The sequence below is a fragment of the Microchirus variegatus genome (genome assembly GCF_963457635.1).
Source record: "Microchirus variegatus genome assembly, chromosome: 1".
Taxonomy (NCBI): Eukaryota; Metazoa; Chordata; class Actinopteri; order Pleuronectiformes; family Soleidae; genus Microchirus; species Microchirus variegatus.
In genome coordinates, this window is record NC_139802.1 from 31,113,328 (window position 1) to 31,137,451 (window position 24,124).

The 24,124-nt window shown below is 41.0% G+C and overlaps 1 protein-coding gene across 1 annotated transcript in view; it reads left to right on the forward strand.

Annotated features, from left to right (window-relative positions):
• The window catches only part of LOC310937792 (activin receptor type-2A-like), a 40,720-nt gene extending 16,847 nt beyond the window's left edge, over window positions 1–23,873 (forward strand). The window contains exons 2-11 of the mRNA XM_083902153.1: window positions 3,879–4,086; window positions 5,656–5,786; window positions 7,520–7,674; window positions 15,983–16,126; window positions 16,235–16,378; window positions 19,296–19,441; window positions 19,520–19,634; window positions 20,091–20,229; window positions 20,310–20,440; window positions 23,100–23,873. Coding sequence (XP_083758279.1) covers window positions 3,879–4,086; window positions 5,656–5,786; window positions 7,520–7,674; window positions 15,983–16,126; window positions 16,235–16,378; window positions 19,296–19,441; window positions 19,520–19,634; window positions 20,091–20,229; window positions 20,310–20,440; window positions 23,100–23,294 — 1,508 coding nt within the window. The 3' untranslated portion in view covers window positions 23,295–23,873. The remainder of the gene's footprint in view (window positions 1–3,878; window positions 4,087–5,655; window positions 5,787–7,519; window positions 7,675–15,982; window positions 16,127–16,234; window positions 16,379–19,295; window positions 19,442–19,519; window positions 19,635–20,090; window positions 20,230–20,309; window positions 20,441–23,099) is intronic.
• Window positions 23,874–24,124: the final 251 nt, after the last annotated feature.

The window sequence follows — 24,124 nt, forward strand, 5'->3', positions numbered from 1 at the left end:
TCGCGAGCGCGCGGAGAGAGATCGCGAGCGCGCGGAGAGAGATCGCGAGCGCGCGGAGAGAGTTCGCGAGCGCGCGGAGAGTGTTCGCGAGCGCGCGGAGAGTGGTCTTTCTGCTCGCTGATTATGTTTTTATGCTCGCGGAATATGGCACTATAATGACGCCATACATATTTATTTATTACCTATAGCCGTCTTTGTTATTGTGCTTTTCCTCGTTTGTTTCACTTTTTTATTTATACATGTTCTCTTTGTGCATAATGAACCAAATAAACATCGATTTAGTCTTTTCTAAGAAACAAACCTTGCGGCCCCTCAATGGCCTTTTTTTCTTTTCTTATCTTATTATTCTTTCTGAGCCTTATAGCTGCAAACAAAGTGAGGCTGTGCCACTCGTGTTTGACATTTCCAATGTGTCAAATATCGTTTGGAGACAAAGAGGCTACACTTATTATATGAATGTGTGCTTGTAGGTGGAAGCCCTATTGTATGCACTTGCACAATTGCTTGTGTAGGCTCTGCACTATGTGACTTTATTCCCTTTAGTGAACTCTGAGCTGCGACTTAGTCAGAAGATTGATTTATTCACTTTAATATCCTTCATATTCGCCATACTGCCGTACAGCTCTTGTCCACCTTTGGCACATGACACTATAGGCAGGCCAGCTTGTACTGTCACCTCATTTCAGTGAAGTGATTGATTTTAGCTCTTAAGAGCTGTATTTACAGCGGTGCTCTGTGTTTGCAGTTCACATGGCTCACAGCTCTTTCTCACACGGTGTAATATTGGAATGGAGGCATTATCAGTTGAGCTGTTGCACCTCAACTTGGCCAAAGGCAAAGGCAGCAGGCTTTTGTCTTGTTTATTGATTTTGAGCGTTGTCCTATTCAGAATTGCTGTATTTTATATCTAAACCTTTGATTTAGTCAAAGTCAACTTAATTCAGTCAGTTGAGCTGCATGTACAAAACACACAGAGGAATCAAAATTATGTTTTGTGTAAAATGTTTCTCTCAGTCGCCTATGGTGTAGTCTGGTTTAAAAAGAAAAGTCTTGGGTTTTTGACCAAATAGTTTCTTTAGACATTGAGTGTTGGTACAAAAAACAAATTCAACAATTAGACGTTCTTGGTCCCAGTTGCACAAATCTAGGATCGACTTGTCTACTTGTGCTTGTTGCTTTTAATGAAATTCATGCAGGACCTGCTTCCTCATCGTGTGTTGGCATTTCTTTTAAAACGCTCTGAATAAAATGTTAATGAGTATGTTAATCACCAGAGCATAACATCTGGGGGAATCAACATTAACATGGCTGATGAGCTAATGAGCTAACCCACTGTTTTACCTTCATCTCCCATCAGGCATTCACCTCAACACAGGTCAATTAGAAAGAATAGAGACCCTTTAAACTGCTACACATCCTAATGAAGTGGGACACTTATATATTCATAATATACTTTGGACATCAGTAGTTCTCTAAAGTAGTATTATGAAAAGCATCTTTTCTTGCCTGTAGGCAATTTGTCTGGACACCTATTTAATACCCATCATTCACCACCAGCTACAGACAGTCATCTTTATTTTCTCAGCCTGTAAGTGTAGTTGGACTATCCCTATAGGCAAACGTCAGCCTGAAAGAATGATGGGACTTCATAAGGTTCACACCAACCACTTGAGTTCTATATATGCGCTGTTTTCATTTTTCTTCCAGGTGTTTTTCACGGAGACATTTTGTGTTTTCTGACAGGGCGACTGGTCTCTTCAACAAATCTTCTTCACACCTAATCTCTGCACTTTTGAGTCTATTGCTCAAGGGTTTTTTAGCAATAGTTTCTGCCAAAAAAAAGAAAAGGTTAATGTTCTTTTTTTCCCTTATCTTTATTTCCCCAGCAGAGAGTTTAACTCATGGATGGTTTAACTATGACCATATATAAGGCGATGTAATCTTCCTTGTGGCATTTATTTGTTTATATTCATGTTATGGCAAATCCATACATTTTTTTACACAAGCATTTTTAATAACTTAACGGGTCTTCTTGCATTTTGCAGCATAAAGTTTATAGTTTTTCCGATGCTTGCACGTGTTTCTTTGTAAAGGCAAGTGATATTTGTTGAAACCCAGTTATTTTCAACACACAGTGGGCTCTGCTCAGTCATCAGTCCAGGCTATTTTTCTGTTCTCTGCTTTCGCCTCATCCATTTGCTCTCACAAGCAACAGTTCACAGCCACACCTGTTGCTGTGAAATAGTCCGGGGCTTCATGGGAAATGGATTTGACGAGAGAGAAAATGCCGTCAGTGCTGTTAAGAGGCGCTGTGACCTTGCCTGCCAGCGAAGTTGCCACTTTTTCCTCGCTTCCATCTGCAGCTGTTATTATCGCTGGAAAGAGACATGTGATGCTTCCAGAGCAGGTTGGCATTAACTGGATTGACTTAAGCAGCCATTTTACTGAAAAATACATGATCTCCCTGAAGTTAACCTCATAATGGAAGCTAAGCCCTAATTTCTGGAAGCTGCTGTCACACATTCAGGGTAGACAGGACACTCCTCTTCTGTTATTTCACTGGCAGAGGAGAGTGTGTAATAACCGCACAAAAAAGAGTATTATTCTTTTATTTGCAACACTTTAAAGTTAAATTATGGAGCACTTTCGAGACTTTAAAAGCTGCTGTAAATATAAGATGGCAAGGAGTGTAAAACCTTAGCAGGGTGGACAAATTAACACATGACAATTCAAAGGGAATTAAAGAGGTATACACAACAAATAGAGAATAAACAATCAAAATGTCAAGTAGAGCTTAAGCTGACGACCTCTATGTGCACAATAAACCCTCGGTAATCCCACATTAGATTTTAAAATTCAGCATTTAAACAAAGAAAAAACATTTATAGTGATGAGAACATTTGAATTATAGATCATAAACTCCGGTTAATGCAGGGATTATACACTTAGATTTAGTGTTTAAGGCTTTAGGCTGTGCGTTTTGATTTTGCTCACCTTTCACTTCCATCAACTGCCTGAGAAAGCTCCCAACTATTTGAAATTGCACGCTTGTGTTTTTTTATGAGTTGTTTTACACATATAAGTTAAGTCAAATTTTCACACTGGAGAGGAGCAAGCTGACTTTTAAATATGAATCTCTGGATATACTCAAGGACCTGTACTTGGACCAACAAAGTCAACGAGTACGAAGGAATCCGTGTTCCTAAACCATGAGGCTTGCAGCGACATAGGAAACAAACAAACAGAGGCTTATTATCTTCAGTCTTGTCAGCAGTCTGAACTGGACTACCTCCCTGACAAGTCATGAGAAGCAGCAACAGCGACGCTAAAAGTGACAAGCCGTCATGCATTTATTTCTCCGGATATCGGTTTGCAAAAACCTGCTGCCTGTCTTCATATGCAGGAAATCTGAGGATCCTTTATTTTGTCGGGAAGAAGAGGAGAAGTGGATTGGTTTACTTGAGTTGTGTTTGTGTCGAGATTTGGGTTTCATTGCTTGGCTTGTGTGTTTCTCTGTAACCTTGTCTGTCATACTTGACTGGTTTTTATGGTCTGTCTTAAAAAATGCTTTCTTGTTTATTTGTGTATTGACATGAGATATAGTTTTTTTCATGACGTAATGTGTTACAACGTCACTGTATCTCATACTTTGAGGATGCCCAGATTAAAATCTGCATTATCTTCTCTGTCAGTGACAGAGTAGGGCAATAATTCAAAAGCTGCTTCCACTTGTTTTCCAGGATGTACCTGGACAAGTGTCACATAGTCACAATAATCAATATTTTTTACCTTACCGTCCCTGAGGGAAGCCTCATCTACCTGGATGTTTTCTTAATAATGACCGCACATTCAAAGAATTTCACTAATGTCCTCTCCAGGTGCCATCCTAGGACGCTCCGAGACTCAGGAGTGCGCATACTACAACTCCAGCTGGGAGAAGGAGCGCACCAACCGCAGCGGCATCGAACCTTGTCGTGGTGAGAAGGACAAGCGTCGGCACTGCTTCGCCACATGGAAGAACGTCTCCGGTACCGTGGAGGTTGTCAAGCAAGGCTGTTGGCTGGATGACGTCAACTGTTACGACAGGTGCGTGTGGGTTACTGCAGAACATGCAAAGACAAAATTAAAGAGGATTTCTATAGGTCTTTAAGTCAGGCAACATTTGATTTGTATCTTTGTATCTTCAACCATAAGTGTTATGCTTTAGTTGTAGTCAAGTCTTAAAGGTCCCATATTATTCCCTATTTCTCCAAGTTAAACTAGTTCCCTGGTGTCCTAATGAACATGTCTGTGACATGCTTTGGTCAAAATACCATAAGGATGAAGCACCACAGCAGTTCAATCACCCTGCCAAAACAGCCCTGTTCAGAACGCTCTGTTTCATTGTATCTGGCTGGAAGTTTGTGTTGTGTGTTTGTGCTGCACTGTGGATAGGACCTCCAGGGTCCTAAATACAAGGATTTAAACGATTAAAAAGTTGATTTTGCATAATATGGGACATTTAACTATCTACTATTTATCCATTTACAGTAGAATAGTTTTTACCTATCACAGATTGACAACACTCAGAGTTCCAAAATGTTTGAGTTTGCATGGTTTTGTGTTGATATGTAACGATCGCTTTGAAGAACCTACAAATACACTTGAGATGATATATATGGGAAGTTTCATTTCAGTATACTACTGGTTGAAATCTGAACTAAAGAAGTGGTTCATGCAGCCTTCAGGAGCAAGCAAATTGATATTTTTGTGTCGTATTTTTCTCTATCATGATGCACACAGAACAACGGCAGCACATCATGAGGGCCGCTTGTCTGTAAATACTGCGGAAATCACCTTGAGCACAGTTTTTGTCCCTCTGTGTGCTCCTCCATCTGAATGACTTGCACAAGCCTACATTTTTAATTACCTCTGACAGATGGAATTTAAATTGCTGTGTGAATAGCTGTGTGTGTGTGTGTGTGTGTGTGTGTGTGTGTGTGTGTGTGTGTGTGTGTGTGTGTGTGTGTGTGTGTGTGTGTGTGTGTGTGTGTGTGTGTGTGTGTGTGTGTGTGTGTGTGTGTGTGTGTGTGTGTGTGTGTGTTCGCACTCAACCAAGTATGTAAATCAAGAACTGTAAGCAGATATTTTACGAGACAGTGTTTTTTGAGTGTTTTTTTGCATCGTTGCTAGAACATCAGATAACGGTTCGAGAATTTCCGCGTGTGTTTTTCTTTGATTCCCGAGGGGTAAAGTTGCAGTCCGCACAGATTGGGTACCTCATCTCAGACGGCGCCGCCTAGCCTCCCTGGAGAGTCCAGAGAAAGTTGAGGGCGGCTGCCACTTCCTTTGGCTTTTATCTGATCACTGTGTGATTGTGAAAGAGAGAGAGTGTGTATGTGTGGGAGTGTGTTAGTGTACATGTGTTTTATTTTCTGTGTATCAGTGTGTGCAGGAATTATTTTATAAATGTTTTTCTTTTGGCAGCAGTGCGAGGATAGAGAGGAAGGAAAGCAGTGTATGTTTGTGTAGTTGTGTGTATGTTTGTGTGTGTGTCTGCCTTTTAGAGGTCTTCTGCTGTTTGTGTGTACTTTCAAAGATGAATTGCTTTCATGTCCTGTTCAGCATGCGTGCACGTTTGTTTGTTTTTAATGTCTCCCTCCATGTCCTCTGCAGTAATGAGTGTGTTGAGAGGAAGGAGAGTCCCGATGTTTTCTTCTGCTGCTGTGAAGGCAACATGTGCAACGAGAAGTTCCTGTACGTCCCTGAAGTGCCACAGACTGACCCGCACCATTCAACTGCCTACAGTACGTACATTTACAGTTAAAGAAGACGTGTTATATGTCTTTGCAACACTCAGTAACGGTCATGGGAAAGGTAACTTTAAAATACTCTTTTTCCTCAGTACTTATAATTAATAATTATTTCCAACCACATGCATGATTTTACTTTGAATGCCTTTTGTGTAAGACTTTACCAGCTCTGCATTCAATTCAATCAATTTCCAAAAAGGAGTTTGAATTTGTATCATATTTGATACAGCGGATCACAATGCTCAAAGATTCTTTTTTTTCTTGAACAAAAAATACACAACCAAATCCAACAAAAACAATGCAGCAATGGAACTGGCTGGGTGGAAGGCTTAACATTTCAGCTATTTTTACTCATTTTACGGTTCACGACATTTTTATTTTGAGTGATGGTAGGCCTGAAAACAGTCATTCAGACAAAGATGCACTCTGCATTTCTCACTGTACAAGTGGCCTACGCAGTGCTTGCATCTCTGTTGGGTTTCTCTTTCGGGTTTCCCATAATTTTATACATCAGGTTCTTCGGGGGAAAAATTGTCACACTGCTCATGTGGCAGGCTCAAAAACTCATGTATCACATAATATGTGATACATGTTATGTTTGGCATTACAGGGTTAATATAATGACTTTTATTTGTCTTTCACCTCCGCACACAAATGTAAGCAATCAGACTTTTGCTCGATTTATATTATAAATTGAGCAAAAGTCTGATTGCTTACATATATGCTTGAGTTCACCTCAAAGTTACAGGTAAAAAATTATCGTGTAAGTCATAGTCTACTGCCACTTTGGTATATTCTTTATTAGATGCAGCCTTTTCTCCCTGATTAGAAAGGATGCTGAGAGTGGGCCTAATTTTATGTAACAGTTTAAGTCTTATGCAAAATATTCCTGATATTATTTAAGCATCAGTAGCCACGAAAATAGCTGATTAAAATGAATAAAATATTTATCATTTAAATCAATCATAAATCCTGTATTTGATGATAGCGGATGCAAGAAGATGGTGCTCGCAGCTTTTGATATTTGGTGTCGCTTTACACACCAGTGGTGATTTTGAAGCTTGTGTACTCATCACTTCTCAACTTAATTGTCCAAAAGGCCAGTTCAAGGCTTTCTCTTGTGTTCGGCTAAATTTGACTTTCTGAAACTTGTGGACGTAGAGAATAACAAACTCCCCAAAAACCCAGAGTCTTGATGATGCAGCTGGTGCAGCCACAGTGGCCCCTCACCCTTTCCCTTTCTCCTTCCCTCGTTTCCACCGTCCGTCCTAAGGATGCTAGTTGCGTCCGACATCTGAGCATCAACACTTTGACAGCGCTGCCGAATCAGACTGTCACACCTTGTAATGGGAGGACAGGCTGAGCCAGCAGGCGTCGCCAGGCGACTCCTGCTAGGGTCGGACACAGTTCAGAGCTCTGTTATTTTTGGCGGGTGGATTACGTTATGTCACGAGATGGATTCGCTAATCCTGCTGCGTGTGTTCGTGTGTCGTGCATTGATATGATCCCTAAGCACAGTGGCAGTAAGCTGTAAGCAGAGGTAATGCTGCACTTAGAGAATGGTGTCATCTGTCTTTCTTTACTCTCAACCTATATTTCACCCTTCCTTTATTCTTTTTTGTTTCTCTGGCCAAATCTATGATTTTTCATTGCCATTCGGATAAAATAAGTCCCACCTTGCTAACTTGTGTCCTTTTATCACCCTCTCCACATTTCTCTCCCTACAGCCACCTCCAACCCATTTTCCCAGAAGCCCCAGCTCTTCAGCACTCTCCTTTACTCCCTGGTTCCTATCATAGGCCTGGCTGCTGTCGTCCTCTTCTCCTTCTGGATGTGGAGACATCACAAACTGGCCTACCCAGCTGCCCTCGTCCCCACACATGTAAGTCTTTTCTGGGTGAGAAAATGAAATCCAGGTGAAGAAGTCTCGCAAAAACTCAAGCTTTCTGTCTTTTTGTCTTCATCTTTGGTCCACAACACCATTGTGGTGTGAGCTGCTTTGAGTGCAAAAAAAAGCTGTGAAAATTAAGCTCAACAATTAAATAGTTCAACATTTGCTGAATAAAATGCAGGCTAGTATTTGCCAGTAAGTAAGTTAAAAATAATCTAAGATTAATGGGGGCGGGGGGTTGCTTTTGAGACACCAAGTATTGATTTGTTATTTTTGGCATATTTTGCTAATCATTATTGTGGTGTCTCTTGTTATTCCCACCCCTAATTATGAATATTTCTTAGAGTTAATAACTATTAGTTTCTGCTGTAAACTTTGCTGTATGATACACTACAAAGAAGACTGCTCTGCCATCTCTATTTAACCAACCTTCAACTTCTGCGCTGATCCAGTTTCTCAGTGAGCTCAAATAGCCTTGGCCTTTCCTGCCCTGCACTGCAGAGGGACAGAGCTGTGGTCAAATAGAACGCACAGTCTGTGCTGAGAATTTGTGCTGGGATAATTGCTTTTTCAGTGTCGTCTTTTAAAGTTGGACAGAAAGATAAGTGGAGCCGTGCTTCTGTTGTTTTTTTTCTTTTACATGTTTCTTTTTTCTTTAAATCAAAAACACCTCAGACTTGCCTTTGAAGGCACCAGGCAAGAATATCAAGGAGATGAATTCAGATTGGGATAGTTCATAATGTGCCAGGAGGCTTTAAATCACTCATAGATTTAAGTGCACATTGTCCTGTTCAGGTTAAAGTAATGATTGGCAAAATGGAGTCTTGATCCACATGGTGTACTCATTCACCTTTCATGACGCTTGCTTATTCACGCATAAGCTGTTCCTGCTCGGCCATGCTTTCCCTTCCGCTGCTTAGTTTTTTTCATGTTTGCACCTGAATCAACCAGTTCCATCATGAGGCTGTTTTAACCCCGGCAGCAATGCAGAGCCTCCACCGTATGGAAGAGGAGTCACAGGCCGGTGCATTATTGATGAGGCTTTATATAGGCAAGCACAACTAAACACAGAGATGCTCGCAGCGCTGCCTCGCAGGATGGTGGTGGGTGGGTTTGTGGGTGGGTGGGTGGGCTGAGTGGAGTGTGGGGGAGGCATTGAGAAGAGACATGCAACAGTCACCTTCGTTATTATATTTGCACAGTGTTGAAAAATATAAGGAAAGAGCTAAAAAGGACACAGATGAAATATAATCAGAGATGCTAATGTGAACTGGAAAAACAACACCGCTGAGAGACTTATGAATCATCTTACCTGGAAACGCATGAATAAATAAATAAATACATTCCTAAAACAAAACAAGATCATGGCCAATGCAGGGTGGATCAGATAACGTATGATGACACAGTAAGAAAGGCGGGGGAGGGGGATCACCAACAGCTAAAAGACTGATAAAATCACAGGGGGAACAAAATGAAATAAAATAGCGAGTGTGCTGGAGAGTACTAGTGCATGACTGAGTGGGTGTACAAGGACAGGAGAGCAAAGGGCTCTACAAAGAGAGCAGTTCGCTCATGTGCTTTTCCACCTGTCTATTATTTAAAGGAAGACAAATCAACTATATTTGCAAGCCCTATTTATTTCACGTGCACATTCTGGTGTCAATTAAGGAACCCAGTTTAAATGGAGAAAGATACGAATAAACCAGTGGGTTTCAAAAGAAGATGGATGGAGTGGGAGGAAATATGTCGACGTGTATCTATTATTTCTATTTTGTTGTTGTTGCTGACAAATGTGTTTCTGTGTTGCGCCAGAGGCTGCACTTAAAAAAAGCAGAGGTGACTGTTTTAGTCACTTAAGCAGGTCACTTTGCAAAGTCACAGAGGATAGCTTCTAGCAACCGTTGAGTAAAAACACACACCTTCTGTTTCGTGACAAGTTAGTGAATCAGAGTGTGGAAAACCTGCCTGATGAAAATCAGATTATGCAAGAGGATTTTTCTCGATTTTCTATTTTCTGGAGAGCGAAAACTGCACTTGAGTGGTTATTTCACAGTGGTTATGTTCTGAGTTGGAGATCCTGGAAAAACTGTTAAAGCAGGCTACATTTTGAATTCAAAAGTCCAAGCCCCTGTCTTCAGACTTCCCTCCGAAGTTACCCCTACAGAGCTTTGGTTTCACAGCATCAATAACTATCAGTACCTTTGGGCGACATTAACGTTCAGATATCAGTTTGATTGATGCATCGCGATCCAATTATTTTTGGGTCGTTCAATATGATTGGATGGTGTTTTCCAGGTCTGACTGACATTTTTCATTTTTGTGACAATGCATTCATTAATTGGTTACAATCGGGTTGTGAAGAGGATTTTAAGCAATGGTGCCATCATGGACTGCATATTTGCCACCAAGCCTCCATTATTCAGACTTAAGTGTGAAATGGAGGCAAACTGGAATTGATTCACAGACCTCCACAGCTTTCACATGCACAAACCTGCAGCACTTTAACTTAAACCAGGACCTTTTTGTTTAGGCCGGGATCCCTTTTTCCTCATATTATTTTATCTTCCATTCAATTCTGTCTAGTATCATCACGTTGTTTATCTGGGTGCAGCTTTCCGATGATTTTTGTGGTGATTTTGGCTTGGTTGCTTTATATCTTGTACTTTCTCTCTGCTGGGATTCTGCATAGCTTAAGTCTATGGATTAGATATGCTACTATGAGTAGTTTACTTTTTGTTTGGGAGTGGTTTTTTTCATCCATTTTCAGCCATTTTATTAATTCATTATTGTTAATTAATACTCCCCCTAACATCTTCAGCTTCCAAATGGTATCCCATACAGAAACTTGATCAAATAGTCTCTCATCTAAGTTCTTTCTCATTTAAGTTTGAGTTTTTGTTTGTAGTCTTTCATCAGTTGCCAAAGCCTGTTCCAGAGTTGAGAAAGCTTATGGGCTTTCATTCTCTTTCTCAAATCACCATTTCAGTGGTACATGATTGTTGTGGGTATATTGAAACAGTAGGACGCATCTCTCATCAGGTTGCTTTTTTTCTCATCTTTGTATTCATTTGAGTTTGGTATCACTGTCGTCTAGTTTATTTTTTTTTTCTTTTTCCACATTGGTCGGTTCATTTTCGATTGCTTTGCTGAACACTATAATTTAAATTGATCAAATGAATCATCTTGCCTTTGTTGTCATGCTTATTTACAAACAGGCCCGCAACCCTTTGTGTGTCCCAGACCACAGCTTTGGAAGCCCTGGTCTGGAGCACAAGTGAGCACAAAAGGCTGTTCAGGGACGACACATCAACTCCGACTTTTTACCTGCTTCTATTTCATCCACTGACAGAAAATAGCAATAATTTCTCTGTTTGCTTCTTATGTTCCTTTTTCGACAAGCACGCCTTTCACATTATGGTGGAGGTAAGAGCAGTTTTACTGAAGTTGAAGCACTGTTAGCCCTCCCTCCCCCTTTTTTGGGTTCAGAGCTTGGTATGAATTCTCCACCCTTAATCTCAGAGCACAATTTTGTACTTTTTGCTTTTTTTTTTTTTGATTGCGTCTCGTTTACTTGGTTCGCAACATATTTTTGTCTGTTATATATTTTTTTTTCTGCTTGGGTTTATTGCATGGATGGATGTCTGTAGTGTTCCCTGCTGGAAATATATTGTGCATGGTGGAAAGCGGCCAACATGGCCCCTGAATGCAGCCCACCCCTCCTCACTTTTTTTGGTATGAACGTCCATCTCTGATGTTTATGTAATTCATTGTTTGTACTGTGACCCAGTTTCCAAAATGGTATCTGCTAGACCTATGGCTTTCTCATGCAGAGAGACAAAGCACAAGGTGTTTCAAAACTGAAACTGCAGCATGTTTTTCCCATTTTACATGCAGACTGAGGAGGAGTGCAGATGCATTTTGCAAAAGTAGGAGCATTGTCACTTACCTGGAACATTTTCAATTCAGAGAGCGTAAATGACTTGAGTACAAGAGCAGCATAAGCCTTTGCAAATGTGCCATGGCTCAGAATTGAAATACAAATAACTGAAAATGGGGGAAAAAGAGAAGGAAGCTCACAAAATAAAACCAAGACTCACTAAGAGGGCTAAGATTCTGCTCCGCTGTAATTTCAGGATCTCATCTTATTGAAAAGTCATGGCACTCATAACAGTGTGTACCTGACCTGGACCTAAACACAGTTCAAACCAAGCCCTCACGGACCTGTTGGGGTGTTATAGATGAAGGTGTAACCTGATTAGGCTATGGGAGATGGTTTAGAGTTGAGAAGAAAGGAATGAGGCAGCAGATTCTGTTTTCCTGTTTCCTGTGGTCTGCTGACTAAGTGTAATGCGCCCCGTTTTGAGGCCACGGCGCCCTGTGATCGGACAAGGGATCCAGTGACTCCCAAGGGACGCTGGGCCTGGCCGCCTCGTCAGGCAGAAGCCAGGAAAATAGACGAGAGTTTCCAATAAACAATGCAGATGCAAAGAAAGAAACAAATCCTGCAATAACTGGTGTCATCAAAGTGTTATCTTGGCCCAACAGAAGAACAACTATGACTTGCTTTAAACATGAAGCAGCTTTTGTATCCACCATCACATCATCACCCATAAGCCCATCAATCTTTTAACATCAAAATCATGGTCAAACTGTCATGTCTGCTGCCAGGCAGAGTAACTGAGCAGGAATTCACCCCGGACTCGGACGTAACCATCACGGTATTTTGATCACGGCTGTCCTTCAGTGGTCATTTTCTCATGCACCTCATGATCCGAGAAGGTGTCGTATATTTCACTCAACACAGTGGCTGCACAAAATTTGATATTTTTGCAGACATTCCAATGTCATTGCGAGACAGCGAGGAGGAAAGCATAACATGGTGCAGCCATCAGTCAGCAGGTTTACATGACACTGGGGAGAAAAAAACTAAAAGGTATAATTATTGTGTTCGTCTGACTAAAACCACTTTTAAGCCTTTTTAAACTGACTTGAATGATTATTTGTTTTTGAAGGTTAATGGGCCATTCTGAGACCAACCAGGAAAATGAGATATTGAATATCCACTGATGATGGTTGAATGTCCAACCTGATTTTTAACGACAGTCAAAATGTCTTCAAATGGTTTCGGGTGTTCTTCAAATAGACAGTTTTGTCAATCATGATTGACAACTAGTTTCGTCCATTAGGAGCCTAGTTGCAGGTGATGCCTCTGAATGTCTGGTTGCACAATGTCAACATGGTGCCGACTGAATCACGGTTCACAAGAGTTCAGATTCTTATGGGTGACATCACGACATTTTGCCTCTTTTTTTCTTTCTCTGATTTTAAAAAACAAACAAACAAATAAATAAAAAGGTAACCTGGTGTGATTGGCTCTAGCGCCTTCGCTGGTATTTTTAAGATTTTATTTATACGCCTCTCTCTTGCTTGAGAGAAATCTGTCGTTGTATACTGTTTGAAATGTTTTAATCATACTGTACACACCGTCCAGCACTAGCAAAAACACCAGACATATTCACTTTTATTCCCTTCTACTGCTGCAGGTCTATTGAAAAAGATTGAAATCAGATATCTGTCAGTTTTATGTCAAATGCACCACATACAAGATCTGAAATTACAGCCTGACACTACCAAGTACCAAATCCTTCAACTTTAGTGGATAAATCAATAAGGGTCACTCATCAAACAACACCATATGTTTATTATATGATTAACATGGGATAACATGTAGAGATCTAAACTAAGCTAAACTTCTAGTTCTTTTCTGTCTGAATGCCTGACTGCTCAACACTATACAAACCTTAAATCAGGAAAACCATATGTGAACAATTTCTTTGAATCAAATCTGTAAATTCCTTATTTTTGGTGCAATGTTTTCTTGTATAGGGTCAGGGTCCTTACATGGGAACATTTGGACTGCTCTGTAATCCAACCTCAGCACCGTCATGGGTAATTTTTCCCCATCATTTGGCTGGCATTTGGTGTGAAAGCGGAGGGTAGAGACAGCAGGTCTGCCTCGCAGCTCTCTGTCAGAGAGAGAAAAGGCTTTAAGTAAACATACCAGTTCCCACTCAAAGACTCCCCCCCCCCCCCCCTCCACTGCCCTGATGGAAATCCTGCTCCATATTTATACCAAAAAAACAACAAATACTTGTATTTTATTCATGCAAAGCTCCTTGTTAAATAAGCAGAACTTGTTATTATTACAAAAAATGCACCACCGTAGTATCAATAATACATTAGATTGGATTAATGTTTCTTTGAAGGTATTTGGTGTGTGAATGTGGGACTGAAACCAAAACGACTATTCCAGGCTGAAGAACACAAATCAATTATAACAAACCTTCCGAGAAATAAACTGGTGATAAAATAACAGAATAATAGTATTGAGGATGGCGTCATTATTGGCTGGGATAGAACTGAAGAGGAGCAACTTTGACTGTGTGCGTCATGTGTTGGTGGATTAGTTTATAAATGTTCAATATCATTCGTCTGCACATGTTTCGCCTGTTTATTTTACCCGTTACTTATTCATTTTATTTCATAACAGCATAAGGGGCTAAAAATAATGTTGCTTCATTTAAGTCTTTTTGTTGTTTAACTACTTATTAAACTGTAACGAGATTAAGAAATTGTAGTCTAAAATTTTGAAACATTTCTCTTAGTTCATGTTTTTAGGTGCAGTTCACGACCAGGCATCAGATTTCCACTTGATAAAAATCAAACTCATAAATTATATACAGTAAGCTTCGGTGGCAGCAATAATCTTGTTGGGACAGGTATTAAAAACCTGAAGCTACTTCTCCCGGTTTTACTACTCCTGCAGTTCAATGCGTTTTGGCTTTTTCCTGGCTGCATCGCTTTAGCTCATTTTTCACTGTGGGATGAAAGGGATATTGTCAGTGTTTGACTTGTGGAAAAGATTTTATGCCAAACAGTACATGCAGCAGCAGACTGCATGTACCTGTAAACTCTGTGCTGAAATGTAGCACATCCAAAGGAACCCATGAAAGTAAAAAAAAAAAAAAAAAAAAGAGGAGGCTTTTTTTACGGGAAGATAAGAAAACAGACCAGGATTGACAAGCATGTACTTTTGATATATTATCACAGTGTGTGAGTGGATCCTGTCTGTGGGCCTCAGGGTCTTAAAACTTGCTCCAGCTTATCAAGCACCTTGTAAGCCTTCAGTTCATGTAAAAACATGAACACTGCTGTGGTTGTTTGGAGAAAAAAAAGATTTTTCTTTTTTACTGACAGCCGCGACACAGAGGCACGGAAGTGAAGTCGAGATTTTTACAGCAGCATATCTGGTTTCATCAAAGGCCATCAGTCATGTGCTGGTCTTTCTACTCTACCTTTTATCCCTTGGAAATGTGACTCCCTCACTGTGTGCTCCTTTTTAACCTTCCCTGCTCAAGCCTCTCTCTCTCTCCCTCTGTCCCTCTATCCTCACTCGCCCTCTATCCACCTCTGAGAATTCACATATGAAAGTGATCAGCATAATCCTGATCACCAGCTGTGTTTAACATGCTTTAGACTTGAAACACTTGGACTCCATGCTTTTAATGTTCTTTATATGGGATTACACATGAATACACGACACAGACTTGAGATTTGACTTATCAGGGTTTCACAGAATGTCTTTGTTTAACCTTTTGATCATTCTAATTAGGAATTATAGCGTGTGGCCTTCTTCATATTCACCCATCTCGAGGCTTATAACGTCATGTGCCTTGCTCATGGTTAGTTTATATTTGAACTTCCTCTGCAACTCGTTGGCTTCAAACTGGCGTCTTTCCAGTTTCCTCTGTAAACTAAAGGCAAATCTGTTAGCAAATGTAGCCCTGAGGGTTTTTAACTGAATTTAAATGGAAAAACTAAATTCTACTTTGTATGCTGTGTCTTCACTGACAAAAAAAAGTAGCACGAATAAGCCTCAATTTAAAAATGCAGCATTTCTAATTAAGTCTTTATCAAGTGCTTTCACAATTTAATAAAACAGATAATATAATATAAATAAAAAAGAAGAAAGAAATGAGAGGGCAACTCGGCGTAAAAAGGATAAGAAACAATAATAGGAGAGAATCATTCCATGAAAACCAGTCTATAAATGTAAGGTGTAATATGTGATTTAAGATGCAATGATGATATTGATTCTGCCGGCCTGAGCTCTTCAGGCTCACTCTCTTTGAGACGAAGGATGCTCAACTTCATTGTAACCCAATGCTCCTAAAGCTTTATAAAAAAAATAAGAACATAGAATGACAATGTCCTCCCTTTTTTTCCACTCTCTCTGCAGGATCCTGGCCCCTTACCCCCATCCCCCATTATGGGACACAAACCATTGCAGCTTATCGAGGTGAAAGCCAGGGGGCGCTTTGGGTGCGTGTGGAAAGCCCAGCTACTGAACGACTACGTGGCCGTGAAGATCTTCCCGATTCAGGTCTGCGGCTGGACGCTGCACTTTTGACTTTGACTCTTTTTGTTCATCTCTGAACGGTGGAGATGCGAGGTTTGAGACGTCTGTATCTGTCTTTCCACTCTTGTGTAGGACAAGCTGTCTTGGCAGAACGAGTACGAGATGTACAGCGTGAACGGCATGAAGCACGAGAACCTCCTCCACTTTATTGGTGTGGAGAAGAGGAACAACAACCTGGACCTAGAGCTGTGGCTCATCACCACCTACCATGATAAGGTATACTACTCGTGATAGAGATATACCACAAGCAGTTTTTCATACAGTTCAGTATCTTCAATGCATGCCTCTTTCAATTGAATTACATGTTAAATACATTAGCATCAACATGCAGCAAAGGCAGTAGCTAGCTAATATTTTGTGGAATTAACTACACTGGTAAATAAACCAGATTTTAAAACTAGGTCTGAGCTTCGTGTAAAACCAAGTTTTTAGACTGGGAAATTATTGCTGTACTCGCAATACAGAAAGGTTCAAGGGTGAAAAGAAAGCTAGTAGTCAGTCAAACAATACTAAAGCTGAAATACTCACAGTTTTCCATCACTGAATTACCGATTATCTATTTGATTATCCAGAAAATCAAAAGATTATGTTATGGTTAATTGGAGTAAAGTTACAGGTGTTGTTACAAGTGCTGAGCTACATTTAGCTCGCATACAAAAATAATTTCTGGTTGTCCTGCCAGCTTTCTTTTTTCATTTGTGTACGTATTACTGCACCACTATCTTTACTTGGTTGTGTCCGTGTTAATGTGGTGATGTAGTGGTCTAAAGTGTATTGTGTCGTGCATGTTGTACACGGATCAAAGAATGGCCCTCGAGGGCAGGCTGCTTACTATATTGTAGAAAGCATGCTTTGATTCGTCAAGAACTTTTTTTTTTGTTTCTTTTAAAGCGGAACTCGACCGGAAGTTCCTATTAACGCTGTTTTTTTTGGTGTGTATCAGCATCATTACCTTGTTTATGAAACAAACAGTTCAGCCATTGCTGAGAACGCTGTGTTTATTGTAATCTCGGGGCTCAACGAGATCTCTGAAAATCCCGTAATAGTTACGTGAACAGCGTTTCTCCTGAACAGCAGATCGTCCTGCTCCAGGCACTAGTCCGGGCACATCCGGTTGCGTACATTGAACCGCAGAAGAAGAATAACGTCCGTTGTGGAGGTGTTTCACGAGAGACAGTGTCTTCTGACTCTGGGTCTGACTCCCGGTCAAAGTCATAAAAGGGACTGCGGTGGGGAGTCGTGACGAAGCTATTTTTAAACACTGTTAAAACAATGTTTTGACAATGAGTAGCAGTGCATCCACCGTTCCAGAAGGGGGAGCTGTGCTTCTGAGAGCTGGTGTGCTGAATAGTACTGGCCAATCACAAGCCTCTGTCTTCTGGGGGTGAAAGTTCACTCTGAAATATCCCGGCTGATGAACATCGTCAGAAAAGAGGATTTCAATCGACTCGTTTACAGCAACTAGGAGGTTTTTGACCATAAAAACAAGTTAATATATGTAAGTAGACCTCCATAACTAACATTTATGTGCAACAGGACCACTCTATGTGACCTTTAAAGCCTCCGTTTTCTCAGAGAAGCTAGTCAAGCTTTGAGCCCTGTCGGGCTTCTTCTCCCTCTCAACCACGGTCTTTGTAGCACTTGGGGCTTTAAGTCCCTCTGTGCTTTGAGGGTCATTACCGACAAAGTAGAGAGCGACTCTCCTACGCTTCACTTGCTGAAAATTTCCAGCCAGACCAAGAATTTGAATCTGCGTGCGTGCTTAAACAACCTTCCTTGCGTGAATAAAGGTTGAAAAATTAAAGGTTGTGGGCGTGGCAAAGAGGCTTTATCCCCAGCAGTACAACTCTTGGACTAATCCACTTAACCCTGGAGCATGTCTAAAAGTGGTACTCTGATTTGTAGCAGCTCTCCGAGTGGAAATAACATTGAAGGAATTTGTTTAAAGTAGTTCTAGGAAAGGTCATGCAACTGGAAATATATCAGAAACATGTTTAAGTGCCTTATCGACCATGTACTGCAATTATTTTGTAAGCCTTTGCGGGATTTATTGCTTAAAATTCGACCTTTTCCTCCTGAACAGGTGTCACGGTGTGTCGCATCTCAGATTCAAGCTTGTGTAACACAACTGCAACAGTGAATGTTTTTTTGACAGCTGATTTGTGGCACAGTGGTTAATGTATGCATTTGCAGCATGCAGTGGCTCGCCTCAAAAGCTTACGCACTCCTCTAAAATTCCACGTCTCAATCTTATCACATTTTCGATGATTGATTCAGAAAGAAAACAAACCAAAAATACTGAACGTACACAAGGACAAGCACACATAGGGATGTCTTTGTGAAAATAGGACAACAGCACTGATCACGAAACCTTTCCTCTACTACATGTGTTGGCGCTGCCTTCCCTCTAGTGACCAAACGGTTGAACTGCATCTCAATGGCCACTTGCCAACAGTGACCTTGTGTTTTATTGACATTTATTATGTAAGAGCAAAGATGGTGCGTGTAGGATAAGGAAGTAAACCGATTTAGCTCAAAACATTAGGACACAATTATCCCGTTATATTTAGATTTTCCCTGAGGTGACCGGTATCTAAAACAGTAACAGTAAAAGTCAAATATGTGCAGAGCAGAACAGTACTAAATCAATGTAGAAATGTAAACACATCTTTGGTGATAAAGCGCTTGTGTGTGTGTGCTTGGTAAACCTTTCCTTGATAAATTGAGATTTAAACAGCAGTTAGGAAACGACACAACGAATACATGACAACAGCTCTGTTATTCACCATGGACAGTAAATGTGACTAAATAGATCCACTGTGGTTTTAATCCATGCAGCGTCAATCATTCGGTAGGAGATACTAATTTAACACCTCTGAATAAAGCTCTGAAAGGCATTTCTTAGTTCTTTGATAAGTATTTCTTCCTGCTCATGAAAGAAAAAACTCAAATTTGATCGTAATTCTGTCCTTACTTTGTCACACTAAAGGTACACATCGTTAGATTCAATAAGATTCATTTTTCAATGTGGTTGTGCGTTAGGATTATTCCAAACATTTGCAGTGAACTTTTCCTCTATTTCTGCTTTGTTCTGTACACTGAAAACATATTCATGCCCTCCCGCTCTCTCCAGGGTTCACTGACGGACTACCTGAAGGCCAATGTGGTGTCCTGGAATGAGCTTTGCCACATGAGCCAGTCAGCAGCCCGTGGCCTGGCCTACCTCCATGAGGACATCCCAGGACACAAGGATGGACACAAACCCTCCATTGCTCACAGGTATGTTGGCCAGCTTTTATTAAGACTCTGCACTTCGTGATCTGCTGGACTGAAGATATTTCTTTTGTTGCTTCTTAGGGACATTAAGAGTAAGAATGTGCTGTTGAAGAATAATCTGACAGCCTGCATAGCTGACTTTGGCCTTGCGCTGACATTTGAGGCTGGAAAGTCAGCAGGAGACACACATGGACAGGTAAAATTTGCACTTAAAGGTCAAATTATTCACCACTCGCCCACATTTTCACTGCATTTTCTGCCAATTTAGGTTGCCTCCGGCTTCTCAGACTTACAAAAAGTAGCAGTATTATAGTCACCATTATCTTCGTACATGTGGGTGGCAGTTTTAAGGTGAAATCTAGTTTAGCTTGGAATGCTATGAGGAGATAAGTTTTTAAGAGATATGAGGAGATACATTTTTTAATATACACTTGTATGACACAGATTTGTTCCTTTGTGTTCAGCCATCACTTTAATGGTTTGTAAATCATGTTGATCTCATGTGATTTGTTCAGTTGTTTTGGTTTGATTTTGACCTGTAAGCTAACATGGTGCACATCCCTTGATAACTAGAACTTATCTGTGAGCTGTGCCATTACCCTTTTGTACCTTATGCAAAAACATTTGTCCCTTTGACTTTGTTCCATGTCAGGTGGGAACACGGCGCTACATGGCTCCTGAAGTCCTGGAGGGTGCCATCAACTTCCAGCGTGACTCCTTCCTACGCATTGACATGTACGCCTTTGGCCTCGTGCTGTGGGAGCTTGCGTCGCGGTGCACGGCTGCCGATGGTGAGAGTTTGAGTCTGTTTGACTGCTCCCACTGTGTTGTTTTGCTTCAGATTAATTTCAGTGTTGGACTCTGTGAACAGGCCCTGTAGACGAGTACATGCTGCCATTTGAGGAGGAGGTGGGTCAGCATCCGTCTCTGGAAGACATGCAGGATGTTGTGGTGCATAAGAAACTGCGGCCCTGTCTGCGAGACTGCTGGCAGAAACATGCGGTGAGTACAGACAACACCCTAATGTTGAGTGACTCCAAGGCTCCACATGTTGTGCATTCAGGGATGGTTATATGGTTAGTAGGTATTCTGTAGGGGCTGTAACGATATTCGTATCGAAATCGCGATACTCAGAGCCACGAACCTGTGTCGTGGCTGAGAAAACAGAATCGCGAAACGCCCTTTCTAACTCCCAGTTATTTTTCCAGTCAGCCACATGATATGAGCTGTTAGTGCTACCAAACTTATTTTTATTAGGGGTGTCAAATTATCGCATTAATTGTGATTAATTAATTACAGTTATCATTAACGCGTTATGTTTTTTAATCACGTTAATCTCTTCTTCACTGATGTCCCCACTACCGGGGGCAGCGTCAGACGCAGCGACAAAAGCGTCATAAAACCATGTCTAACTTTAACAAACACAGAGGTCAGAAACTCAGCTAAAAGCTCATATAAACCATTGTTCACCAAACACAGTTTAAGGTCCCCTATTGTGCAAAATCAACTTTTTAATCTTTTAGTACTTATATTGGGGACTCAGAGGGCCATACCAGTCCCCAAAATGTGAAAAAACAAAACTCAGTCATGTTTTAGTGGTTCCACTTTGTGTAAGTATAGGCGATAAAACATGCGATGTTTAAACCTCCCGACCAAGTGACGACAGTCACCGTGAATGTTGGCACCCCCCCAGGCAGAGTACTTCACAGCTCCACCATAGCTCCCCCTTGTCCCTGTGAAATACGAGACTGCAGACGAGGGAGGAAGAGCGGAGCACAGTGTTTTACACAAACTTCCAGCCTCAGAAGATTTTTGTGTCCAGTGAATATATTTTATTTATGAAAAAAATGTTCACAGGCTTCACAAGCCCTTTGTTGTTGATCGTGTATGTAAATTCCTATGCTGGAGGGACACCTTGAACGCACCAGTTACGTGCCTGCGGTTAGCGAGTGACATGTGTGGATCGGTGATATGAGGAGCACGCGTTTGAAAGCACTGCAGAAAGATGTATATGTTGTCCTACATTTCTTCTCAACCAAAGGCTCCCTTTCTGTCGTGTTTCCACGTCCTCTCCTCGTGTTGTTGATCCACACACCAGTTGGAGCCGCGGTTACACTGGTGCGTTCAGGGTCTTTTTCTAGCATTAATCGTTTTTTTTTTGGTTTTTTTATGATCGCGAAAAGCCAAAATTGTGGTCACTCTATGCATTACGGTGAAACGCAGTAACAACGGGTAAACGGACATTACTATGGGGTATAGGGAGCGGGGGTTGTGACGACGCTGCATGACAATAGGTGATAAGTGGGGACACTCCCCTGGAAGCAGTGGATATGTGTTTACCTGGGTCCCATTCACATGTAAATGATCAGGCACAAAACCGAGCGTTCTGAAAAAGGCTGTTTTGGCAGAGTTATTGAACTGCTATTGTGCTTCATCCTTATGATATTTTGACTAAAACATGACACAGACATGTTCATTAGGGCATCAGGACCTAGTTTAACTTGGGTATATATATTATACCCTATATATATATAGGGTATAATATGGGACCTTTAAAACACTGATGGATCGAACCTGCAGGAGCGGAAAAAAACAGTTCCAGCGCACACATTGAAAAGCGGCACCGGAGCGTCAGCGGGATTATGTAAACAGCAGAGAATTCACAGATTTTTATCACTCTACGAACAAGATTCACGGATCCAGGCCCAAAATAAGAGCAAAACAACAACTGACTTTCAAGAAATACAAGCGGAAATGTTGTCTTACCTTTGCTGTTTATCAAAACAAGTTATTTCCACTGGAACAAAACTGCTTCTAATTAAGAACTACACTTCCCAGCATGCTTTGGTGACAAATCCCAGTCTGATTGATCATTTACTTTGTGTTTTTCAACAGTATTATTTTGTTACAGAAAAGAGAGAAATCTTTGGTTATTTATTTATTTATGTTCAATCTGTTCACAGTGTTCCAAAATATTGTTATTAAATGTTACATTAAGTTGCTATATAATTAAATGTTGTTTAAATAAAATGTTTTTTAAATTTTAAATAAACCGTGGAATGTATCGAATCGTGGGTCAAAAATCGTGATACAAATCGAAATGTGAGTTTGTGTATCGTTACAGCCCTAGTATTCTATCTCCCCAACAAGTCTGGTCATTCTCCTCTGACCTCTGGCATCAAAAAGGCATTTTCACCCAGAGAACTACCACTCACTGGATATTTTCCCTTTTTTCTGACCATTTTTTTGGAACAATAGAGCATGAAAATCCATGTAGATTTGCAGTTTCTGAAATACTCGGACCGTGCCAGGTTCAAAGGTCATTTAAATCACCTTTCTTCTCCATGCCGATGCTCATTTTGTACTTCAGCTGCTCGCCATGACCATGTGTACATGCCCAAATGCATTGAGTCACTGCCATGTGACTTTCTGAGGAGATATTTGCGTCAGTAATCCATTGAACAGGTGTACCTAATACAGTGGCAGGTGAGGGTATTACCATTATAATTATTTTATACTGTTGTTTACTGCATTACTTTGTTTTTTAGATAATTTAAGGAAAACATTTTGTCTTTAAACGCCCCAAATAATGTAAAGAGTTCATAAAATGAGCAGAGAGGCTGTGAAAAGGTCATGGCACTGATCTGCTTCTCTCCCTCAGGGTTTGGCCATGCTCTGTGAAACCATCGAGGACTGCTGGGACCATGAGGCCGAGGCTCGCCTGTCCGCCGGCTGCGTCGAGGAGCGCATCGGCCAAATGCAGCGCCAAGCCCCCATCATCGGCCCCGAGGAGATCGTCACTGTTGTCACCATGGTGACCAACGTGGACCTCCCACCCAAGGAGTCCAGCTTATGATTGGCCAATCGGTTGACACCAGATGAGCTTGGAGAATCATGGATCAACACGAGGGGATGAACAGCCGACCCTGGTTGGTTGGCGGAGTGGTTTTTAATTTTGATTTTTTTCCTTTATTTACATTTTCCTTTTTGTTTTTTCTTTTATCTTTTTGTTCTTTTAAGTGCGGGCCGCTACTCACGTTCAGGAAACACCCTGCGCCCACCTCACTACATCAGTTGATATCCACCTCATTTTGATATGTGTGCCTAAGGATTTTAACATTTTAACAAAGTCAAAGCTCTCTCATGTCGAGCAAACGATTCAGGATATTTATGATGACAGGCGACATCGCTGAGTGACAGTGCTGATATGCTGGGACGTCGACACTCTACACTTTTATCATGTCTTGTTTTTATACACATATACACACACATACATACACATAGGAGGGCAACCTGTTCTGCTCGGTTTTCTATGGAGAGAGAAGATCTTGCGGAGGAACTTCACCGAACTCTCAGTGCATTTTAGTGTAACAAAAAAAAGAGAAAAAAATGAAAAAAAGAAAATTACCCAGCTCTCAATACATTTGCTGTTTTCTTGTGTGCGTTTTTTTTTTTTTTGAAGAAACGACTATCGTTCTGCCAATAAGCAACGGCTTTTGAATGTTTATAGTGTAATGCTGCTGTACATAGTGTATTATGGACCCAGACGACTTGGTGATCAAGCTTATTTTAAAGGGGGGAGGGGAGGGAGGGGTCCCTTTTCAAGCATTACAGCGGTAAAAAAAAAACCATAAACCTCCTTCAACCAGGTATACCTCAGTTCAGATGGACACAGTTTAAATTTAC